Consider the following 17054-nt stretch of genomic DNA (forward strand, 5'->3'; position numbering starts at 1 on the left):
GGCGCACTACCACTGCTGACTGTACTAGGGGGCACAGGTGCCTTAGGGGCTGCAGTGGCAGGAGTCTGCCCTCCTCCTTTCTTGGTGCACTCACTAAACCAGTGAGACTTACTTTTACAGTACTGGCACCATCGTTTGGATTGGCCTTCTTTCTTCTTTTGGGGAGCCTGACCCCCACCCTCTTTGGGTTGTTGGGGACCTGTCGAAGACTTCTGGTCATTTTGTTCCCCCTTAGAATCTTTACCCTTTTGGTCTGCTTTCTTCTGACCACCTTGATTCTGGCCCTGGTTCTGTTTAACTCTCGTACGAACCCATTTGTCTGCCTTCTGCCCCAATTCTTGAGGAGAGGTCAGATCCGAGTCGACAAGATGCTGATGCAACAACTGGTTCTGACAATTGTTTAAAATTTGTTCTCTCATCATCAAATTATACAATCCTTTGTAATCAGTAACCTTACTGCCCAGCAACCAGCCCTCAAAAGCCTTAGTGGCACAATCGACAAAATCAGACCAATCTTGAGACTGCGTTTTCTGGGTATCCCTGAACAGCACCCTGTACTGCTCAGTGGTTAGGCCGAACCCTTCAACGAGTGTATTCTTCAAGACTTGGTAATTGTTAGCGTCCTCTACCCTTGTGGTGAGGAGCTTGTCTCTTCCTTTACCTTCAAAGGAGAGCCACAAGATAGCTGCCCACTGACTCTGGGGAACGCCTTGCACAGTGCAGGCCCTCTCCAAAGCAGTAATCCATTTGTGGATGTCGTCCCCTTGTTTAAAGGGGGGCACTATCTTCCCAAGGTGTTTCGTATCGAAACTCTTTTCCCTATTACTAGGTACATTGCTGCCACCAGTGGGGACTGCCCCACTTAACTGTTGCTCTCTAGCAAAAGCAAGCTTTTCCTTGGCCAGGGCAAGTTCTTCCCTTTCGATCCGCAGATTAGCTGCCCTTTCCTTCGCTTCGTACACTCTCCTCTGAGGGGACGTCATCCCTCTTTGAGAAGAGTTGTGAGAGCCGTTGGTATGAAGGGATCTGCCAGAGCCTCTTGATAGAGATCTGGCTCGTCCATTCCCCATGTTAAGCTGACCTGATAGTGGCCCCAGGGGTCCCCCAGTACCGCTATCATGTTTGCTTAAGTTGGACCTGCTTAGTCTGCCGACTTCTACCTGTCCCTTATCTGCCTCGTCCCCAGAGAGATCCTCATCCTCATCCTCCTCCACATCCTCGTTCTCGGTTGCGAGATGAATGAGGTCAGGATCGTCTCGGGTTCCCTCAAGGGGAGGCATGTCTCCTTCTGGATTAGAAGAGCTACGAAGTTTCTCAGCTCTCCTGGCATCATAAGTCTCCAAGAGACCAATCAGAAAGGACGTTGTGGGGTTAGACCCCTGCTGAATCTTCCGGGAGTGACACAATCGTCTTAACTCCTTGAAGCTCAGCACAGTATATCCTGAAGGGATGACCTGTGGAGGGTCAACTGACACAAGGGGAGACTCAGGGTTTCCTCCTTGGCCCGACATACTGTTTCTAGTGTGGTGTAAGTGATGCACCTACCTATACTATGTGTTTTCCTACTTTTCCCTTGCTAAGAGTTGTAGCCAAGGTGTGCTAAGCCTTGAGGAGCTACAACAGCTGGTTCAGTAGAACTCAGAGTATTCTAAGCTTTAGTTATATGTACTAACAGTACTTGTGCGATCTTTCAACAAGATATTCTTAGGATACGTGTGGTAAAACAACAGCAAGCTCAAATCCCAACCGCTGCTCACCAATGTGAGAAGTTGGCCCGATATGCAACGTTCGCTATTCTAGCGACCGCTATGTATCGTTCCAACGACCCTTATGGTGTTTGGTTGTAAGTCAACCTATAGACCAGCTATCCTAGTAGCGTGGATACGAGCAGTCTAAGGCTAAAGACTCGAGAGGGCGCGTTAAGCCAGCTGTTTACCACACATGTACCCCTTGAACACCCAGTGAAAGGACACCACACAAGTGTTATGAAAATAAACAGTATATTTATTAAGAATCACAACAGCCCTGTACTCTTTATGAGGACAGGGTACTAAGCACAAACCAAATCTCTTTTAGCAAATACTTCAAGTGCACAGTTTAAAGACAAGTGTCCGAGGACACGGAAAGGTTTAAGGCAAGTCGGAAGCGAGGGACTCGGGACCCTAGAGTAAGGAGGCTATGCAGGCACTGAAATGCCGAGTTACCTAGCCACGAGGGCTGCGGCTGCAAGTCTTACAGGCGTCGGGGTCTTCGCTGACGAGCCAGGAGCCGGAAGAAAAGGAGTTGCTGGCCGGCGACCAGTGAGGAATAGTTCGTTGGGATCCAAGCCTGGATCGGAGATTGATGAAAACCTGAAAGCAGAGGGGACCAAGTTCGTACTACTAGCCAGTAGTCAGAGGGTACCAGGAAGGCACCAGTTGGCCGTCACCTCGACCAGGTGAGTGGGCGACGCTAGGCTCTGCAGTCTCACGGACCAGGAGGCGTTGTCGGCGACCACGGTGGAGGTGCGAGCTGTCCCACGACGGATGTCGCTGTCGGCGTCTTGAGTGGACCAGGAGGGTCCGGGGTGCTTCTCGGAAAGGTGGAAGCAAGGGTCAGTCTGGAGCATCCAGACCGGCAGTGTTGATTCTTGGTCGTCGTCACAGAAGGGCACAAGCCAGCGGCAAGTGACCAGACAACGTGCTGAGCAGCGAGCAGAAGGGCCCCACGCAGATCGTGGAGATGCTGGGGGACTGCACTTCGGGGCTGGAGCGGCTCAGGGTCGGGGCTTCTCGGACCCCAGAGCACTCACCAGAGAGTTACCTCGATGGTCGTGCTGGTTTTAAGAGCGTGCAGGTTCTGATGATGGCCGGTCCCTCGAGGTCTCGTCGCACCCACAGATCACAGCTGAACTGATGACGTGGGTAGAGGTCAGAGGTGCCAGGGAAGCCGATTCTCGTCGAGCTGGGCCGTCGGATTCCTTGAGGAAGGACTTACAGCAAACCGCAGAATTCTTAGATGGTGCCCGCTGATGCAGGGTGACTACTCCTTAGCCACAAGGGAGAAATCTTAAGAAGAGTCTTGAAGTCCTTTCGTAGAAAGTATTCTTGATTCAAAGATGATCTAATTTGGAAGGGTCCCCGCTCCGGCCTTTATCCTAAAGAAAGGGGTGGGTACATGACTAGGTCCTGCCCTAAGGGTGGGACCAGGAAGGGGGGTAGTTACACCCCTCTCCCCTGCCGGACTTTCCCCAGGCCAGGGCTGTCGCCCCTGGAACTGGTTCTAACCGGCAGATGCGTAGTGAGCACCGGGGTGCCACTCCGCAGTCACCTTCTCGCAAAAGCCCTACCTACCCAGAATACACAAACCCTGTCTGGGACGGTGCGAACACCGCCCTCGACAGGAAACCCTTTGTCCAAGTGCTCCTCGCTGGAAGGACTCCCAGCCGCAGGAGGTCAGACTTGTGTCTGTGGTGGCAGCATCCATTTTGTGGAGCTGAGGCTTTCGTTAACTTTAACCGGGGTTCACAGTTACGTACATGTCGTGTCCCTCTAGAAGGGCGGAATGCTAACCTCGTCGCCAGGGTTGGTGAGAGGGCAGCACCCCGATTCGTATGACACCTTACTCGACATGTCTTGATAACGCGACACCGAAGTTACCGATATGGTACGCGTTATCATGGAACAGCCATTGGGTCTTGATCCCGCAAGCTGCAACCGGGCTCGGCTCGGGCCAGAGCTTAGTTCACACGAGCCCATGCACTCTGCCTTCAGGATTGTCAAGGCCTGCCATAGGAGTGACTGATAGGGACTCGGGTGTCCATTGGAGGGTTAGATATAGGGCTACTATATCTAAAGCAAAGGGTGATTACACGACTTTGCCCCAGCTGTCATGCAGCCAGTTGTGTCAGATTTAGGAGGCCAGCCAGGGGTGGCATAATACATGCTGCAGCCCCTGGCGGCCCTGGGTACACCTACGCCCTGGGTTACAGGGTCTGATAAGGCGGCCCAGTACCAATTGGTAAATGCACCTAGGGTACATCTCGTAATTTAGAAAGAGAACAGCCAGGCTGTGGGTCTGATTGGCAGGCCCACAGCCAGAGTAAGTCGTAAACCAGTGAAACAAAAGCAAAAAATCTGGGTGATCATAGGATTGCAGACCCTACTCTCCTACAGGCGGGTCTTGGGCTCAAAAATTCCATGGACCTGATAATTCTCGCCTCAGTGCCTATTCCAATCATAAGTGTCTCACTCTACAACTCTGGGCAATAGCTTGCTTAATCTCCACAACGGCCCCCACAATGCTAAGGATGCCTTGCCTCCACCTTGGGGGTGCCCAGGAGTGGACGCCTCACATGGAAAGCCAGGATGGGTTCCACAGCGGTATTTGTACAGGCGCCTTGAGACCCTTGCGGGTGAGTAGTGCGCTATACAAGTATCAATTTACAATTTTTTTTACAATTTACTGCTCCAGTTGGCGGATCAAACAAGGGAGGTGGAGAAACAGATGTGGCATCTTAAAACCTGGTTTCTTCAAGATGGGACTTTCACTCGGAACTTGCAGACCCAACTTAAGACTTACCTGAGTGTCAACCAGGTAACAGTAGACTCATCAGGAACACGCAGAGGGGCTGCATGGCCACTATGCATGGTAATGTGCCCGCCTATATTAGGGGCAGATCACATGAGAAGCAGGCCTAAGTGACGCACTTAAAAAGGTCTATTCTATCCTTGGAATGTTGAAACCTAGGCAACCTATCCGAATTCCTTGGCCAGCACCTGACAGTGGATAGGGCACGCTGTGACAGATATGCCTGGACAAAGCCTGTAGACACTGGGAGACTTCAACTAGATGTGTGGGGCTAAAAATCTGGCAAACTTCTTCACTGGCTCACAACTAAAGAACTCTAGTCTAGGGAGGTACCCAATATGGTCAAGGCGGATGGTACCCGAACCTTGACAGGCCCTGACATATTCTCTGCATTTGCCGATTACTATGGCCTTCTACATGCAGAGTGGAAACGCTTGTAGCAGGAGACCTATGCCCCAGGCATTGTTGATTTTCCCCTGCCCAGACTCACCCCCTTAGAATGGGAAAACCTGGACCAACCACCGACCATTGAAGAGATTCACGAGGGTCTAACGGTGCTCGATACAGATAAAACCCTGGGCCCGACAGGTTCCAGATAGAATTTTGCCATAAAGTGCACCCCATTATTACACCCCTTATCTTAACTATGTACCTTAAAGCTATCAAATGAGGGCATTTCCACAAAGATAGACTAAGCCACCATTCTGGTTTTGTTGAAATCTGTCTCGTCAACAATGTGCAGGTTAAGCTATTCGCCAAAGTGCTAGACAGACGGCTCACCCATGTCCTGACCCGGCTGACCACCAAGATCAGTGTGCCACTATCCATCGCCATGGCACAAGACACTGAATCAGGGGTGTTCATCTTGCCCTGGGTCGCTTCCGGACGTTGCATTGCACCACCACCCTGCTGCTTCTTGACTTTCAGAAGGCCTTTGACTCGTTGGACTAGACTTTGTTATAGGAAATTCTGGCTAAAATGGGCTTTGGTGCTCAATGCCAATCTTATAGGCAGGTATTAAATGCCAAACCACCTGTGCAGGTACAGTAAATGTAGCGGTTGCCCCCCAGGTTTCAAATCTGATGGGGCACAAGGCAAGGTTGTCCACTGTACCCGCTGCTCTTTGCCTTAGCCATTGAACCGTAGCAGCTTGGATAGGATGCGATGCGAGGTCCTGGTGTGGGACTTTTCTGGGGAGTGGCTCTAGAGGACAGGATAGCATTGCATGCAGATGATATTCCCCTCTTTATAGCCTGTCTGGCAGAGACTGGACCCCGCCTTCTCTCCATTCGGGACACTTTTGGGTGCACGTCAGAATTAAAGGTGAATTGGTCTAAATCTCTACTGATCCTCTGCGGGGAGACACTGAAGCTGAGAGTTGCCACCCAAGCCTCCCGATAAGGCACCTTAGATTTTGCTTCCTGGGGATCCAAATGTCATGGGCGCCAGAACTGACGTTGAGCCTTAGCCACAGACTCCTGGCAGTTCAAACAGACCTTGATAGATGCACCAAGATACCACTCAATCTGGGGAGGAAAATGATGATTATCCCACGCCTATTGTGTGCCCTCCAGAATTTCCCTTTCTCTTTTTCAACCACTGGCTTAGCACCATCCGTGCTAAAGCTCTTCATTTCATAACCCCCCTAGAATGTCAGATCTACACTTCACAGTGGCCTGTCCATGGCTGACATTCATCTCGACTACTGGGCTGCACACACACTGGTGGTGAATGACTGGGTGCATGGAGGGTGGGCAAACCAGGCCTTCAGAATGAAAGTCTCACTGATGGGGTCAGATAAACTCATGGGTCTGTTATATGGGATGCCTATACCAGTGTACCTCCGGGAGGTGACCAGGGTGTGTGCTCCAGACCTGGGGTGGCCACACCGCACTGGATAGGTTGGGGCCACAGGGTGATGCTGGAAACCCCACTCTGTACTGCTAGATGGTTGGGTGAGGTGTCCCAGCTGGAAGGCTTTAAGTACATGGACAAACTAGGTGTGTCGAAATTGGGTATTGTGTGGGTGAGAGATCACTTGCAATCCTTTGCTTCCCTTCAAAACTGAATTCTCTCTCCACAGACTCCATTCTACTGCTACCTGCAGCTCAGGGACGTCCTCGCAGGCCACCCAGCGGCCCTTACAGCTCCTGCGGAATACAACCCTCTGGAGGCTCGTCTACTCCCAGGCCCAATAGAGAAAGCCAACCCTTATAATTACCCTTTTTGCAGCAAATTTGGCCCTATTTCTTTAGCACTTTATTAAATTAAACGTACACTGACTGCCTTTGTTTTCAGTTCTAAAAACTTGCATCACAAATGAAAACACATGAGCCAACATTACACCACTTAAGCATGGAGAGTTGGGAGGAAGAAGTTAGTTGTTGGAGAAAATTGTGTAGGTAGCTACTCAATTGCATAGCGAAACTAGTACTAGTGACAGCGAGTCAGGTGGTGCGTGTGACCTGAGTAGTACCTGAATACAGCTGAAACCGCGCCTATATGGAATAAATCAATCCTGCAAGAGTACTAAGGTAGAACCTGTAAAACACAAAAAAGTTGAAAATGCAATGGTTCACTGTTATTTATAAATTAAAACATATGTACTGATTATATGCTGAACTTTATTGTGCCCATCCACACTATACTTGTTATAAAATTGAATAAATAAAGTTCTTAAAAAAAAGTATGGAGCGCTGGACCTTGGCTTGTAGGTGTTCATAAAAAGTTGTATATTGTTTCAGAGGGCTTAGATTTTGTTGTTGATATTTCAGCCTGTATAGGAAAACAAGAATCAAACGCTCCTTGCTACAAGTCCAAAGGTTGGGTTATCAAGACTGCATTTTATGTCTCCAAATGCCCTCCCTTTTTAATGCTGTGGTCTCACAGGTTTTTTTTGTTTACTTTTTTTAGTGTATAAAGGAAGTTAGTTTGCTGCTGTGTAACCAGTCTCTCCTCCTACCCGCCCTGAAGTTGCTAGTAGAAAACCAAGAAGTTGCCCTACATGCTGTGGCCCTGGAGCAAATAAAGGCTGTTTCTAAGGTATGGTTAGACTGAACCTCTGATGCTATTTAAAATTACTTACTTTTTGACCTTGCAGAATCATAGCCTTTTGGGATCATATATTATTTTGTTGCTTGAGTTGAAAGTCCTTCAAAGGTATCATAATATCATCGTACATGTATCTTAAATATTTTGCTGCACGGGTGTTTGCACACCTTCTATGGTTACTCTGAGTGTTTAGAGTCCAAATATTCAAAATATATATGAGTTTTTCGACGCAACATGACCTACCCGGTAATTCCCTACAGTCTATTTCCCCAAGGAAAATACCTATGCCAAGGGTTGACCAACATCTGTCTTTCCCAAGGTCTGCTGAGCGTGGGGCTATTAGAAATGTGTCGATTTTAAGGGGTTTGTGGAACTCGCAGATGATCAGCAGGGTGGATCAGTGGTGTATTGCCTCAGTGGACTAAAGCGCCCACTCCAGGTGAGTGTGTTTGTTTTTTTAGGTCATAGATTCAGTCAATCAATCAATCAGGAGTTTGTTAAAGCGCAAATACTCACCCGTAAGGGTCTCAAGGCGCTAGGGAGGGGGGGGGTGCAGGTTCCATTCCATCAAGGAGGGGGTCTGTCGAAGAGCCAGGTTTTGAGGTTTCTTGCGAAGATGGGGAGCGATGTTGTCTGTCTGAGGTGGAGCGGAAGGGCGTTCCATGCTTCGGCCGCGAGGAAGGAGAAGGAGCGGCCCCCTGATCTGGTCTTTCTGGTGCGGGGGACCTCTGCGTAGGAGAGCTGGGCTGATCGTAGGGTCCTTTGGGGTGCGTGGAATTTGAGCCGGCTGTTCAGGTATGCTGGTCCGGTGCCGTGGAGGGCGTTCTGGATGTTCTGTAGCTTGCGGATGAGGGTTTTGTTTAATCCGGCGTAGTGTGCGTTGCCGTAGTCGAGTCTGCTGGTGACCAGGGCGTGAGCGACTGTCTTTCGGTGTTCGAGGGGGATCCATTTGAAGGTCTTACGAAGGAGACGGAGGGTGTGGAAGCAGGAAGATGAGACAGAGTTGATCTGGCGGTCCATTTTGAGCTCAGAGTCCAGGATGATTCCCAGGTTGCGTGCGTGGTCTGTGGGGGTTGGCGGGTTTCCGAGGGTGGTGGGCCACCAGGTGTCGCTCCAGGCGTCGGGGTTCGGGCCCATGATGAGTACTTCTGTTTTGTTGGTGTTTAGTTGTAGGCAGCTGTTTTTCATCCATTTGGCGACGGCTTCCATGCCGTCTCGAAAGTTGCGTCTGGCGGTGTTGGGCTTGTTGGATAGGGAGAGGATGAGCTGGGTGTCGTCTGCGTATGACACGATGTTGAGTCCGTAGGTTCTGACGATGGGGGCAAGTGGAGCCATGTAGACGTTAAAGAGCGTCGGGCTGAGGGAGGAGCCCTGGGGGACTCCGCAGGTGGTAGGTGTGGGGTCTGAGAGGAAAGGGGGGAGTCTGACCCGTTGCTTCCTGCCGGAGAGGAATGAGCAGATCCAGTCGAGGGCCTTGTCCTGGATTCCTGCGTCGTAGAGTCTGCGTATTAGGGTGCGGTGGGAGACTGTGTCGAACGCCGCTGATAGGTCTAGGAGGATGAGGGCTACTGTTTCTCGTTTATCCAGTAGGGTGCGGATGTCGTCTGTTGCGGCGAGGAGGGCGGTTTCCGTACTGTGGTTTTTTCTGAAGCCGGATTGGGAGGAGTCGAGGATGTTGTGTTCTTCAATGAATGTGGCGAGTTGACTGTTGATGGCTTTCTCGATGACTTTCGCTGGGAAAGGGAGCAGGGAGATGGGTCTGTAGTTTTTGAGGTCGGTGGGGTCCGCTGAGGGTTTCTTCAGGAGGGGATTGACCTCGGTGTGTTTCCAGTCGTCGGGGAATGAGGCGGTCGCCAGGGAGCGGTTGATGGTGTGGTAGAGCATGGGTGCGATGGTGTCAGCGGCTCTGTTGAAGATGTGGTGGGGGCAGGGGTCTGTGGGGGCCCTTGAGTGGAGTGACTTCATTGTCTTCAGTGTGTCTTTGGTGGTGATCAATCGCTGGTTTCCGGGTGTCGGGTGGTTGGTGAGGGTTCAGTGTGTTGGTTGTTTTCGTCGAAGTTGTCGTAGATGCTCTTGATTTTGTGGTGGAAAAAGGTGCTGAGTTTGTCGCAGAGGTCTTGTGAGGGAGGGATGACGGTAGACTCGCTGGTGGGTTGGGCGAACTCCTTGATGATGCTGAAGAGTTCCTTGCTGTTGTGTGCGTGGGTCTACTCAGCTTTTCACCATTCCACAGTCGATAAAATGAGTATCATGGCATTGGGTAACAGTACACTTGTGTTGTTCAGCACCAAAATGCCCTATTGAGTGGACGTGCAGTTTACAAATACCCCCAATTTTATGGTATGTTATTCAGTGCATTTCAGAAATTTCTAAATCCGCTGAAAACGAAGGGCTTATTTACGGTATCTGTTATTTGGATACAGGTTTGCCCCCTAGGCTGTATTGGAAACCTCCCACAACTATATATTTTCAATATCTACCCATCCTATAGTTCACTGCTGAACTCAAGCTCGAGTAGCTGCATATCAGGCAGGCCAAATACGGAAAAGAAGGAAAGCTTACTCTGAGTTATGTGCACTCTCTACAGTCAGTTAAGAACTAACAAAATCAGGCTGTATGCCCCGAGCGCTCCTTGCTTATCTTGCAGCAAGCTGGGTCTAAAAATGGCTCGTGCACTCAGTTTTCACTATTGCGCTCCTTCCCTTTTACATCCTGCTGCTCACGGAAGATCAAACCTTCGCAGGAACTCTGGAATGATCTGGCCTAGTTCTTTCAAACTAAAGTGTCCAAATAAATGAGGCCATTACAAAAAATTATCCCGATGCCCCTTTTGCCTCTCATACTAAGAGTTCTCCTACTCCAGAGGTGACCGTGCTACCCAGTGTCCTCAGACAACGTCACCACTGCCTTGTTTAAGGTACGGTCAGTTTATGTAAATGAACCTGGTCTTTTCTCTATGCTCCAAGAACGTTCCCCCAACATTATTTTCCCGTTCAGGGAAATAATGATTGCGTCACTCCCAGAAAGCCATGTGCCCTTTTTTTATGAAGAAAGGCACCACAACGCTTCATTTGAAAAGGCAAACCTTGATCCTTGTTACTTTTAGAATTACAGGCCGCAGGCCTTTCTACAGATGATGGGTTAAATGATGAAGCAGCATCTGGGTTGCTGGCTCTCTGGAATCAGCAGGAGTTCTGAACTTCTGCCAGGCACGTTTCTATCCCAGACATACTGCAATGCCAGTGTTATTGCCAATTTTGGATGACTTAAGATGCATAAGAGATTTTGGCCTCCCTGCTGTTCTACTTCTTTTAAACCTCTCTGCAGCTTTTGACATGGTCATGGCATATCAAGCCCACCACTGTATTAGTTCATGTTCTTCCTGGCTGGCTGTTCCCAAACAGTGCACTATGTTTCTGGCCATACTTCAACGACTGATGGAAATTCCACCAGCCCTCTAGACACCTGCACTCTGCCTCCCTCGTGCACACCCCTACATCTGCCAAAGCAACAGTCGAGGAAGCTCCTTCTCCTACCTCACAGCTAAACCTTGGATCACCCTACCCCCGTGCCGCCCTTAACCCTCGGGCCTCCACCTCTCGCCTAGAATTTCCGAAAGGCACTTAAGACATGGCTGTTCGACTGAACCCACCAGAAGTACATAGACCCTCAATGTCTAGACACCCTTACGGGTGATTAGCCACGCTCTATCATCCTGTTTATATTGATTTCCAAGGAACTTCCAATAAATTGTGGAGTACCTCCGGGCTTTGCAGTCCTCTGGCACCTTTGCCTGTTCTGTTTTGTATCTGCATGCAGCCACTGGGGATCTGATTAGGGCCTTGGGTTTTAATATATGGTGATGACAACCAGATGTTTCTGAAGCTTTCTAATCAGATGCCTAATAATATCAAATGCCTCAGATACTGTCCCTGTACAGAAGCAGAATAGTGTACAGCTCCCTGAAACACAGTGGAGCTAAGACAGATCCATCTGATAGGAGGCGATCAACCAGTCTCGATAAGGGTCCCCTAGCTGCCCTTGATGGGTGGCTTCCCAACGTCCATCGAATTGGAAAACATCTTGGCATCTAGATCCTTGCTTTCAAGGAGCAGAGTTTGCGACTGTGACCAGGCTGTATTTTGACTTTAAAGGTTCTTAGAAAGGTTCTAGTAAATAAAATTGATACTTGTATAGCGCACTACTCACCCCCAAGGGTCTCAAGGCGCTTGTACGAATACCGCTGTGGAACCCATCCTGGCTTTCCCTGTGAGGCGTTCACTCCTGGGCACCCCCAAGGTGGAGGCCAGGCATCCTTAGCGTTGTGGGGGCCGTTGTGGAGATTAAGCAAGCTATTGCCCAGAGTTGCAGAGTGGGACTCCATGATTGGAATAGGCACCGAGGCGAGAATTATCAGGTCCGTGGAATTTTTGAGCCCAAGACCCGCCGAGGCGGGGAATTGAACCCTGGTCCAGGGCTAGACCTCTGCATCAGGGTCTGCCACTCTAATCATTGAGCCACACTTCTCCACACTAGTGTTCCTTCCACTTCTCACCCGTCAGTAGTCAGTGACATGATTCTATCTCATCTCAATTATTCCGTTAGCATCATTTTGGTGTGCTTGCATCTCAGCTGGAAAGGTTTCCAGATATAGTAGTAAGACCAATTTGCGACATCCACAACCTTGAATACATCCCATCACTCCAGAGGCCTTTGTACTGGTTTTCTGTCTTTCAAAGGATCAACTTTGGTTTGCACATATAGCCCAACACCGGATCGGTTCTAAATTTCTAGCAGATATTATCATTCCAAACATTCATCCTGAGCCTAGTGATCCAGGCTCTGGCACCCTCACCCATTGTGATAGAAAAGCTTTCACAGCTGCGAGACTTCAACATTGAATAACCTACTTCTGTCTGTGCTCCTCTTTGTTGATTTCTATGCCTTTAGGAGGATGTTACAACTACTATTTTGTCCGTACTGTCCATAATTTCCTCTCTTTCTCTCTCTGGTCTGTGTTTTTGTCTTATTTAAATTAAGTCCGATCTCCAGGATGTCCTTCATCAAGAGTTAGCCTCTGGCCTGGTCGCCCCCTCGCTCCTCACCTCTCCTGCCCCAGAGCCTCCTGCTGCCTGAGAACATCGCCGCTGAGAGCCGACGCCGATAGCAGCGCCCCAGCCGCTGCTGGGCCGCCCGCTCTGCCTGCTCCCGTTTTCCCGCCGCTTCCTGCCTGCAGCCCCGCCCCCACGCCAGACGATTGGACAACACGATCCCGCCTCCCAGCTGACCCGCCCTCCCGGCTCCCTTCTTAAGGGGACCCTGCCTGCCACTGGGGAGTGACCACTGCGCCTCTGGCCTGGTCGCCCCCTCGCTCCTCACCTCTCCTGCCCCAGAGCCTCCTGCTGCCTGAGAACATCGCCGCTGAGAGCCGACGCCGATAGCAGCGCCCCAGCTGACGCTGGGCCGCCCGCTCTGCCTGCTCCCGTTTTCCCGCCGCTTCCTGCCTGCGGCCCGCCCCCACGCCAGACGATTGGACAACACGATCCCGCCTCCCAGCTGACCCGCCCTCCCGGCTCCCTTCTTATGACGCCCCCTCAGCGACCGCGCAGCGGATGCGCGCAGCAGGAGCACCGACAGAGCGCCGAAGGTGCGCCAAAGATAAGCCCGTCTGCGCCCGTCCGCGCCTGGACCGCGCCCAGTGCTAGGACCCCTGGCCCCCGCAGACTCCAGCCCTCCCGCCGGACCTACGACGCCACCGAACTCTACGCACTCACCGCCGGCCGAACCCCGGGTTGCTACCGAGCCACCCCGAGACGCACCCACCGACCCTTCTGCTGCCTCTCCTGCAAGTTCACCTGCATCCGGACCTGCACTACTCCTGCACCGACCAAGACCAAGACGAGCAACAGCAGCAGCCACCTCAAGTGCATCCTGCTCAACACCCGCTCCGTCCACAGACACGCCATCGAGCTCTGGAACCTGCTCGACATAACCTCACCAGACGTCGCCTTCCTCACTGAAACCTGGATGAACGCCTCTTCAGCGCCCGACATCGCCATCGCCATCCCAGATGGCTACAAGATCATCCGAAGGGACCGCATCAACCAGACCGGAGGAGGCATCGCCATCATCCACAAGGACACCATCCGCATCACGACCAACACCGACGACAACCTCGCACCCGCCGAGCACCTGCACTTCCAGGTCCACATCAACCCCAAGAACACCCTCAGAGGCACCCTCGTCTACAGACCACCGGGACCACGCACACAATTCAGTGAAGACATCGCCGACTTCATCAGCCCACACGCCCTCCCCTCCGCTGACTACATCCTCCTCGGGGACCTCAACTTCCACCTGGAGAACAACAACGACCGCAACACCACCACCCTGCTGGACAACCTCGCTAACCTCTGACTCAAACAGCTGGTGACCACCCCCACCCACTACACCGGACACACACTCGACCCAGTCTTCTCATCCAGCAAGGACATCACCTTCAACCACGCCACCGGACTCCACTGGACGGACCACAGCTGCGTCCACTTCGGCTTCAAAAGGACCACGATCCACCAGCAACAGGTTGCACGCAGAAGCTGGAACAAGATCACAGCCGACCAGCTCGCGACCTCCCTGAGCAAGAACCCACCCACCAGCGCAACGAACCCCAGCCAAGCGGCCACCAACCTCACAAAATGGATCAGCGACTGCGCAGACGACCTCGCCCCCCTGAGGACCCCGCCTAGCAGACCCGGCAGCAAGAAAGCCCCTTGGTTCACCGACAAACTCAAGAGCTCCAAGAAGAACTGCCGAGCCCTCGAGAGAACCTGACGCAGAGACCCAACACCTGACAACATGACCGCCCTCAAGCTCGCCACCCGAAAACACCACCAACTCATCCACGCAACCAAGAAAACTGCATTCAAGGAACGACTGGACAACAACGCACGCAACAGCAAGGAACTCTTCAACATCGTCAAAGAGCTCTCCAACCCCAACGCCGGTAACAACGACATCACCCCATCGCAAGACCTCTGCAACTCCCTCGCCTCCTACTTCCACAGCAAGATCGCGGACATACACAACAGCTTCAGCACTCAACCAACGCACGCCACGACCAAACCACCGCCCCCCACCACCACCCTCCGCGCCTGGACCCCGATAAGCACAGAAGATACCGTCCGCACGATGAACTCCATCCACTCCGGATCTCCGACCGACCCCTGCCCTCACTACGTCTTCAACAAGGCCGACGCTGTCATCGCACCCCACCTGCGGGACATCATCAACACCTCCTTCGACACCGCGACCTTCCCGGAGAGCTGGAAGAACGCCGAACTCAGCGCTCTACTAAAGAAGCCATCGGCCGACCCCACCGACCTCAAGAACTACCGCCCCATCTCGCTGCTCCCGTTTCCTGCAAAAGTCATCGAGAAGACCGTCAACAAGCAGCTGGCCGCCTTCCTCGAGACAAACGGATCCCTCGACCTCTCGCAGTCTGGCTTCCGAGCCAACCACAGCACCAAGACCGCCCTGATCGCAGCCACCGATGACATCCGAGCACTGCTTGACAGCGGAGAAACAGCGGCCCTCATCCTCCTAGACCTTTCCGCGGCCTTCGACACGGTCTGCCACCGTACACTAGTGCAGCGACTCAGCAACGTCGGAATCCAGGAGAAGGCACTGGATTGGATCTTCTCCTTCCTCGCCGGAAGGACACAGAGAGTCCGCCTCCCCCCGTTCAGATTTGAAGCCACCGAAGTCATCTGCGGCGTTCCTCAAGGGTCCTCGCTCAGCCCAACCCTCTTCAACGTCTACATGAGCCCCCTCGCCGACATCGCATGCCAGCACAACCTCAACATCATCTCCTACGCCGACGACACCCAGTTGATCCTCTCCCTCACCAACGACCCCGCCAGAGCCAACCTCCACGAAGGGATGAAAGAAGTAGCCGAAGGATGAAGAACAGCCGCCTAAAACTGAACTCGGACAAGACGGAAGTCCTCATCCTGGGATCCTCACCCTCCGCCTGGGACTACTCCTGGTGGCCCCCCGCCCTAGGCAACGCACCCAAACCAACAGACCACGCACGCAACCTGGGCTTCATCCTGGACTCTTCCCTCTCCATGGCCAGCCGTCTCCTCGTCGTGCTTCAACATCCTGCGCATGCTACGTAAGATCTTCCGGTGGATCCCCACCGAGACCAAGAAGATGGTCACCCATGCCCTCGTCACCAGCCGGCTGGCCTACGGCAACTCCCTCTACGCCGGAACCACCGCCAAACTCCAGAAGAGACTCCAGCGGATCCAGAACGCCTCAGCACGACTCATCCTGGACATCCCCCGTCGCAGCCACATCTCCGGACACCTGAGAGACCTGCACTGGCTCCCGGTCAACAAGAGAATCACCTTCCGTCTCCTCACCCACGCACACAAAGCCCTACACAGCCAAGGCCCAGGATACCTCAACAGCCGCCTCAACTTCTACGCTCCCACACGCCAGCTTCGATCGACCGGCCACGCCCTCGCCACCGTCCTCCGCATCCGAAGAGCCACCACAGGGGGACGGTCCTTCTCCTACCTCGCCGCCAAGTCATGGAACTCCCTCCTGACTCACCTGCGCCAGACCCAGGACCACCTCGCCTTCAGGAAACAACTCAAGACCTGGCTGTTCGAGCAGTAGCGGACCCCCCTCCCCTAGCGCCTTGAGACCCTCTGGGTGAGTAGTGCGCTATATAAATGCCTTGATTGATTGATTGATTGATTGATTAAAAAAAATATATGAATTGTGTTTCAGAATGAGTTCCATGTGAATGCATGTTTCAAGGATTATTTGTCTTTATGAGAAGCATTGTGAGAGGAATGAATTGTGTGTCTAGGCTCCATCAAGGAGCCAGACACTGTTAGGAATTTTTCTTAGTCTAATAAAACATTCAAACAGTGCCTGACTCGTTTTTGGGGCCCTGTCACACAAATCTGTGTTTGAGGAAGGACCTGGCGACTGTTTGGCTTCTATCTTAGCACAAGAAGAAAGCCAAACAGTGTCTGGATTTCATATTGGTATATGAACAAATCCCAACCAGTTTCTGGCTTCTTTCTAAAGCACAGCTACTTAATTATATGCTACAGCAATTACTGATATGCTGTGAGATTCTTTTTTTACCCTAAGAAAAAATCCATACAGCTTCTTTTTCTCTGCTGATGCACAGAGCCACTACTGCTTCCTTTCACAATGCTTCTCATGGCGAAAGAAGCATTTGTGGTTTTGGAAAGCATGAGAAGATACTGAGGGGTGGTTTTAAGTAGAACTTACAGCTAAAGTAACAACCTACTGTTGTAATTTAGTTTTTCCATCTTTCATGACACTAGTTATTTTAATCCAAAACATAATCCTGGCACGTATTTTTCAAAATCTGGATTCTATCTTCCTTGGAA

General features: G+C 51.7%; 1 protein-coding gene across 1 annotated transcript in view; it reads left to right on the forward strand.

Moving 5' to 3' along the window:
• LOC147707147 (NBAS subunit of NRZ tethering complex-like) overlaps nt 1-17054 on the forward strand; it is a 782701-nt gene that overhangs the window by 730597 nt on the left and 35050 nt on the right. Inside the window, exon 9 of the mRNA XM_086925629.1 lies at nt 7483-7611. Within this exon, the coding sequence (XP_086781755.1) occupies nt 7483-7611 (129 nt within the window). The remainder of the gene's footprint in view (nt 1-7482; nt 7612-17054) is intronic.

The sequence above is a fragment of the Lissotriton vulgaris genome, chromosome 6, assembly GCF_964263255.1.
Source record: "Lissotriton vulgaris chromosome 6, aLisVul1.2, whole genome shotgun sequence".
NCBI lineage: Eukaryota > Metazoa > Chordata > Amphibia > Caudata > Salamandridae > Lissotriton > Lissotriton vulgaris.